This window comes from Poecilia reticulata, linkage group LG5 (assembly GCF_000633615.1).
Source record: "Poecilia reticulata strain Guanapo linkage group LG5, Guppy_female_1.0+MT, whole genome shotgun sequence".
Classification (NCBI taxonomy): Eukaryota; Metazoa; Chordata; class Actinopteri; order Cyprinodontiformes; family Poeciliidae; genus Poecilia; species Poecilia reticulata.
Genome location: NC_024335.1, coordinates 1,334,185 through 1,342,109, shown reverse-complemented (window position 1 = coordinate 1,342,109; position 7,925 = coordinate 1,334,185). Strand labels below are relative to the sequence as shown.

The 7,925-nt window shown below is 43.0% G+C and overlaps 1 protein-coding gene across 1 annotated transcript in view; it reads right to left on the bottom strand.

Moving 5' to 3' along the window:
- Window positions 1-3,314: 3,314 nt before the first annotated feature.
- Window positions 3,315-7,925, bottom strand: part of ippk (inositol 1,3,4,5,6-pentakisphosphate 2-kinase) — a 20,765-nt gene continuing 16,154 nt past the window's right edge. The window contains exons 13-14 of the mRNA XM_008408271.2: window positions 7,215-7,306; window positions 3,315-5,749 (exon numbers count right to left, since the gene is read on the bottom strand). Coding sequence (XP_008406493.1) covers window positions 5,509-5,749; window positions 7,215-7,306 — 333 coding nt within the window. The 3' untranslated portion in view covers window positions 3,315-5,508. The remainder of the gene's footprint in view (window positions 5,750-7,214; window positions 7,307-7,925) is intronic.

The following is a 7,925-nucleotide window of genomic DNA, read 5'->3' as shown; positions in this document are numbered from 1 at the left end:
CATGGTGACCTACACTCCTCTGGTTCTGGACCCAAACACGGCTCATCCAAGAATAATCCTGTCTGACGATCTGACTAGCGTGACTTTAGGAGACAGACAGAAGTTTCCTGAAAATCCAGAGAGATTCAGATCACTGTGGTCCATCCTGAGCTCTGAGGGTTTTAACTCAGGGAACCACAGCTGGGATGTTGATGTTGGAGACAGTAGAGGGTGGGCCCTTGGTGTGTTAGCAGAGTCTGTCCAGAGGAAGGGCAACATAGAATCTGGTCGACTAGCTATACAGTTCTTTGGTAGTAAATACTCAGCAAGTTCTCCACCAGCTCATCCAACAGATCTATCAGTCCAGAAGAAACTCCAGAGGATTCGAGTGAATCTGGACTGGGATGGAGGAAAGCTGATGTTCACTGATCTGGACACCAACACACACATACACACCTTCACACACACCTTCACTGACAAGATGTTTCCATTCTTCTTCACTTGGAGTCAATTTAAAATTCTACTGATGAAGATCTCAGTGACCAAACAGCAGCTCTGATGAGAAACGTTGACAGAGCCTGGTGAATTTCCAAACAAGAGGAAGTAAGAGAACAACCTGAAAACTAATCTAAACTGACTTCATCTGTGTTATGAATCCAAGGTGTGGAAATGTAGAAGCAGCAGGCCACTACCAGCTTTGTTGCTGAAGGAAGGTGAAGGGTCAAAGGTCAACCGTCTTTCCCTTATTGCTGGAGGCTGGAGGTGTCCTTCAGCCTCCCTTATTAGGGAGGGTGCCCAAGGCACCACCTTGAAGAAGGTGGTGCCCCCCCCCCCCCCACCTTCTTCAAATCAGACAAAATTGGTATCAGATGTTTGTGCTACGTTTGTGCTGGTTTGTGCAGCAACATTTTTTGTTTGTGTCGCCATCATTTAAATGTGAGCAGGGCCAGGGGAGTGGTTGACCTCTGATGATGCCTGAAGAACATTTTTAAAGATATAAAGAAACATTTTTCTTTCCGTCTTTAAAATGATAGCGGCACAAACGAAAATTTTTGCTACACAAACGTAGCACAAACATTTTACACCAATTTTGTTTTATTTCATAAAACTGGGAGGGCTGGTTGACCTTTTGACCTTTACACTTTCATTAATATCTTCAAAGCCAAAGTAGCACAAATGAAATTTTTTTCATTTGTGCTGCGTTTATGCTGCACAAACCAGCATAAACGTAGCCGAGTTGATTGACACCCATTTTGTCTGATTTGAAGAAGGTGGGGGGGCCAACTTCACGCTGGTCTTCAGCCTGTCTGGATACATCTGCTTCAGATCGCAACAAGTAGAGGCCATAGAGAGAATGAACATTTGGGATGCAGGAGATTTCCACAACAAGCATCCAAAAGACGTTTGGAAGTGAGAGACAACAGAGAGAATCTGCAAGCAGAACGAAGCATCAACATTTTGCAGGGTTCTAATAATTTGGGGTTTTATTTTGTTCTGACTTTTTGTTTAATTCAGTCAATTTTATTTAGTTTTTAGAAAGAGTTTGCTGGTTTTTATTAACTAAATATTTAGTGTAGTTTTTATGAGATAAATATGTAGTTTTTATTGGTTATAGTAGAAGTTTTAGTTTTTCCTTACTTAATTTTTAGATGCAAAATTCAAAACTTCAAGCAAACCACTCCCTCTGCTCTGAAACTCATTTTCTTGTATTTCCCTGTAATCCCTCCTTATACTGTATAAGGTATATTTATAAATGTTAATCACATTTATAAACGCTTAGACCACTAACATCAAGAGTTTTTTGAGTGATGTTTGCAGATTTTTAGAGGTTTGGGGGCTTTAAGCATTCTTGCATTGTTAGATCTGGACCTGTTGCTTGTTTTTAGTTTTAATAAATCATTTATTTCTTTGTTTTATAATCACAAAGCCTTGCATCTGGGAGTTTTTGTTTGGTACGTGACCTTCAATTTGTTAAACAAGTTTCTGTTTGCTGACTGGAAAGATGAGATGAAAACTTTTATAAGTTGTTTATCATAGACAATTTATGTAACTGAGAAGGATCCTGCTGCTGTAAATCTTTTTGTCTTTGGGTTTTTTGTGCTAATTGAAGCAGTTGTTTGTTTTCATGCTTTAAAGGTTCAGGTATTACTAGAATGTTGGAATCTGAAGTTCATGGTTGAAAGTTATGATCTGAAAGAAAAATGGCCGCCAAGGATTTGGTAACTAGTTTAGAAGAAGAGATTCAGCTTAGTAAATATCACTATAATACCCCTTGATGACATACCTACATATTGACTACACTGCAGGGCATTCTGGGTAAATCCAACCAAAGCTAACATGTTAGCCTAGCGCTAGCAGCAGAAATGGCTCCTGGTCTTTAGCCTAAAGAGAAATCCTCCAACCGCAGCACATTGCATTCTGGGTAAATCCAACCACAGCTAACGTGCTAGCCTAGCGCTAGCAGCAGAAATGGCTCCTGGTCTTTAGCCTAAAGAGAAATCCTCCAGCCGCTAAAATCCTCCATCTTGTTTCCATCTGGTGAAGAAGGAAGTTGCTCTCAGTGTCTTCTGAGGTTTTTGTGTCGTTTCCTTCAGTGGTTCTTGGTGCAGCGCCCCCACAGGCCAGGAGGGGAACAGGTTGGTTTGACTCAGAGCCACACCAGCTGGAGTTGGAGCAGATGTTCTGGTTCCAGCAGAACCGGGTCGACCGGGAGGGAAAACAGCTCAATTCTGGGTTTCATTGACTGTCTATTAGAAGCCCTCCTGGATTAATTGCACTGGTTTCAACTAATCACCTGGAGAAAAGACACCTGTCCTCAGGAAACCAATCAGATTCCACGAACCTGCCTCCAATAAAGGCTCTGAAACAACTTTGGCTAAAACTTATGAAGAAATCACAAATATTTTTTAAATATAGACAATTTTTTTTCTTCCATTTATTAGACTTCCAAATCAGAATGAGATCAAAAGTATTAATGTTCTCAGATCTATTTTTCTTCTCATGAGATTGCAAACTGTGTCTGTTTTAATATTTTGCTAACTTTTTAAGTTTTTGTCTCAACGTAAAACTAGGAATAAAAAGGTGGTTCTGTACAAACGACATCAAATTTTTTATATTATTTTTAGAGTTGGTAGCCATTTTTTACCTCTTCCTGCTGTTGGCTGCCCCCAGTTGGGGAATTTAAAGAAATTTAATGTTTTTCAGCTCATCTTAAATAAATAATTTTAAGTAGAAATCTGAATATTTGACATTAGTGAAGCAGTTCCCCAGTCGGCCTGCAGGGGGCGGTGCTGATCGTGAACCAGACAAACACACAGGGAACAGACAGACCAGGGTTCGGTTCGGTTCGGTACAAATGTTTATTCTGATACAAAGAGCGTGACTGTGACTGCAGAACCAGCGGAGCTTGTTGGTCCAAATCTACAAAAATAAAACGATTTCAGTAGAAAACACCAGACAGCTGTTTGGCCTTTACATCCCCAGAGTTTCTGTTGCTTTGATTTCCAGTCTGCAGGAATCACAGAGCTGATGACCTATGACCCTCAGCGAATGGAGGCGCTCAGGCAGCCGGCCAATCAGGTTCCAGCTCAGATCTTTAACAATTTAAACAGAAAACTGAAGCTAAGTGTAACTAAAAATCCTCTGATTTCACATTTTTATCTCCTTTTCTGGAAGTTAAAAATATTTTTTAATTTCTTAACATACAAATCTCACTAAAACTGTTCATAAGTCATTTATTTTGAACATTTATTTTAAGCAACCTGAATGTTCCCTTTGCTGTCGTTTGTTAGTTTTCAGAAATAATCATCTTTTCTATAAGCAGAGCTGTAAAGTTTTCACACCCCTGTGAGCGGCGAAAGTTCTGAAAACATTTAACGCAACATTTATCCTGAAAAAACAAGAACCTGCACGGATAAGTCTTCACACCTCAATCTAACAGTTTTCCTCCCATGAAATCGTTAATCAAACGTTCTGACTGGATGTTTGGTCTCTCAGAGACGATGGAAAATAAAATCCTTCAGCTTTCTAGCAGATCAGTGTAATGTGCCCTTCTCCTGACTGATACCTTTAAACCATCTGATCCTGAGGAACATGAGCAGATGTGAGGAAGATCCCAGCTTAACTTTATTTCAGGTTCATCAGATTCACCTGAACTGGACCAGAAACCTGACCGGGTTACTACAGATTTATTGCTTTTGTTTTCCCCACTAAGTTTGTTTTTCCAGGTGAATTTTTCAGGATAAACGTCACATTAAAGGTGAATAAAGTCGGCTTTCGCCTCACAGGAAGTGCATACGTTCACAGGAGTTTGAAAACCTTTGAAGCGTCTCAGTTTCATCATCAAACAAATCGACTTCATCAACATTTTACTGGTAAGCTGAAAATCCTCCCAGTTGAACTGGAACGTTTCCAGTCTGCGGCGGCGTTCAGACAAGTCACTGAGCGGTTCCAGTGAGCACATGCTGCTACTGATTGGCCAAAGGAGAGTGCCTTCGACAGGAACCGAGGTCAAAGGTCAGCGGTTTCAGAGAAACCGCTGCCGGCCGGTCCAGCAGAATCGGTCCAGACCTGCTGAACGGGTCGGGCTGCAGGGGAACGCAGCCTGTAACAGAGTTAGCTTCCTCAACAAACGCACCATCATCGTCCTCCAGAACCAGCACCAGCCATGTTTGGCACAGAAAGCAGCAGGTCAGAGGTCAGATCGGACCTTCGTAGCAGAGTTCAGGTCAGCCGAACGCTCTGAGTTCTAGAACGATTCTGAAGGGGTCCGGTTGGACTCTGGAGCAGCTTTCAGTCCAGAAATCGGACCAGTCCTCATTTCCTCACTACTTCTTCTCTGTTTGGATCAGCGGTTCTCCAGAACCTCCCTAAGATCCTCCAGGTTCTGTTTCTCTGTTGAACTGAATATCAGCCAAAGTCCAAAAGAACCATCTGGAAGACCTGCAGGAAGAACTGCAGAACCAGAACAGAGAGAGGAAGGAACCGGATCAGAGGAAAGAACCGGGACCGGATCAGAATCTTTGAATGCTGCTGTTTAACATCCACACTGAAATCTGTTCTGACCCCAGTGAGCTGTCCAGTCCGGTATGGCACAAACAGAACCAAAGCCCTTCTCCTCAGACGCTGGGAGGTTCTGGCTCAACCCGAAGCTGGACCCAATAAAAGGCTGTCCGGTTGCTGCCTGACAGTAAATCACTTCCTGCTATCAGTGGAAACATCAGAGGTTCTGTCCCAGCTCTGTTTTAGCCCGGATACAGAGACCAGAACCAACTGATCCAGGAGGTTCTGCTGCTTCTGGTCGGGGTCAACCGACCCTTTAATTTGACCTTTTAAAGCGTTTCAGCAGACGCCTGCTGACAGTGTTTGATGATGATGACCTCAGAGCATCAGAGCCCGTTGCTATGACAACAGCTTCAGGAGAGGTCAGAGTGAAGCTGCGAGTTTGTGGTGAAGTAAAACAGAACCGGCGCTGGGTTCTGTTCGGACTGCTATATGGGCGGTGACCTCTTGACCTCAGAACCGGTCCGTTCATACGGCCTGGAAGAGAAGCGCCCGCTCCTCCCTCTCCGCCGCCAGGATGCTGGGCAGCGGCGGCAGGGAGCCGTTGGGCAAGGTACCGCCTGTCCTCAGGTAACAGGAGACGATCTTCTGGTCCAGGCGCAGCTGGCGGGGGACGCTGTCCAGCGGCTTGGGGTCCAGGTCCAGGACGGAGACGGAGGAGGAGAAGGCCTGAGGTCTGAAGTCCCTGAGACGCTTCTGGGAGGAGAGGCTGTGGAGGAAGAGGAGGGTTAATGACGATGCTTTAACATGCCGTCCATAGCTACCACAACGCGGTGTTAACTAAATGAAACCTGGAAATGCAGAAATTAATAATTTAGTGCAGCGCGCCACAGCAAGGGAAAAGTAACGCAGAAAAGCCCTGAAGAAGAACTCAAAATAATTAGCATTTTTCTTTTTCTGCTACGGTACAAAAACACACGTTGTCATAGTAACTGAAAACAACCCCAAAACCACCCAAACAAAGTCCGTTGCAGTTTTATGTTTCCATCCAGGCTCGATGTTTATTTTGCGATTGTTAATAAGAGATCTCTGTGGTGGCTAAACTATCACAGCGGTGGTTGATTAGCTCATTTAAACACCTGCTCTACTGATGATCGGTCTGAGTGTGTGTTTTTTTTGTTTTGTTTAACTCGACCGAAACACGCTGAATTCACAGCACATTCATACGTTAAGGTGGTCAGAGTCAAGCTAGCATAACTGACTTCCATCTCCCTTGTTATTATATAGACCCGGTTCTGCAACGGGTCTATATAAAAATAAATATAAATGTGTTAACTTGGGGTGCAACAATATCTGTTATGAACCGTTCAGTGCAACGCTCTTGGTTCGGTAAGCACTATGCAGATTTTTTAAAATTATTTGATCAAGAAGACGCGCTCTGCGTTCGACTTCTCCACCAAGGCTGCATTATCGAGCGCAGATCCACTGAGCATTCAGACTAGTGACAGGCTAGCTAGCCGCAACACGGCTACTGCCTCTACTATACTCGATATCGAAGCTCCTCCAACATCATCATTCAGATCTGCTGTTTGGAATAACTTTAGCTTTCATGCCAAGCTGTGGACAAAAGCACAACGCTTGACTACATCGGTAGGAACACAAAGAATATGACTGTACATTTAAGCCGACATCACCAGGTGTGAAAACAAGTAGAACCAGACAAAGATTAACGACAAGCAGACTTGATCCCAGTCATTTAGACAGACATCAGTGCACGATTCAGAGAGGGGAAAAGAAATGGACCGGGTGATCGCTCCGTGAAAACCTTTTCTGTTGCATAAAACATGCTGCGAGTTCCTACCTTACATAACAAGACAAAAGTAGAATCAGAGACTTATTTGCCGTTTCACCAACATTTAATTTACAAACTGCACTTCTGGGGTTAAATAAATGTTTAATTAATTTCAATAAATTGTACGTTGAAAAAAAAAAAAATTGAATCGTGACACTAAAGCACTGAACAGAACCGTGAATTTTGTGTATTGTTGATCAACCAAACTATTGATAGACCAGCAGCAAAAGACCAGCTGGGTTGGACAGAAGTTCCTGTTCATTCCCTGAATGAAAATCATCATTCAGGTCAATCTCCATCATTAGAACGGATAAATCAGCGAACATCCAGGCTGCAGACTAAAGGCCTCGGCTCTGATTTAACGGACAGACTAAGGTCTTACTCTTCATCATCGTCCTCTTCCTCACCACTGGGAACCAGCGTAACCATGATGGAGCAGTCCTTAGCTGTCATGGCGATCCGGTACTGATGGACCTGCACAGAGAGAAAAAAACAAAAACAGAACTAAACTAAAATTGACTGAAAAGCAACAGAAAATCTGAGAATAACTTTAACTGTATCCAGTTTTACTTCAGGAGCAGAGAGAGCAGATCTCAGCACTGATGACTTACAAACGGGACGAAGTTATTTTATCAACTAGGACATAAAACTAATTGGTTCTTACTAATTATTACAAGACTGAACAGCAGGTTGATGGTGTCATCAGTTATTCATCAGAAACTAAAACCGGCCACCGATCCAAAAGCTAAACAGAACCTTAAGCAGGAAATGTTTTTTTTACTTTAGATGTGAACTTTGCCGAGGTCAGCTGATTCTTCCTGAATGAGAATCAAGATGACAAAGTTAAATCAGTTTATTCTACCATCTTTATTACAGGTTCTGTTCTGATCAAAGGCTGAATTCTGGACTCTGGAGTGAAGCACGACTCAAACGCAAGAAACAGCAAATTCATCAGGTTTAAGCTCCGCCTACCAGACACACCTGAACCAAAGCAAGAAGCAGTTTGTGACTTTTGGTTCCTGCAGAGAGACTCTGCTGCTTCAAGCTGCTCACACTGAAGGTGAGTTGGACCAAAACACTCAGAGTCACTTTG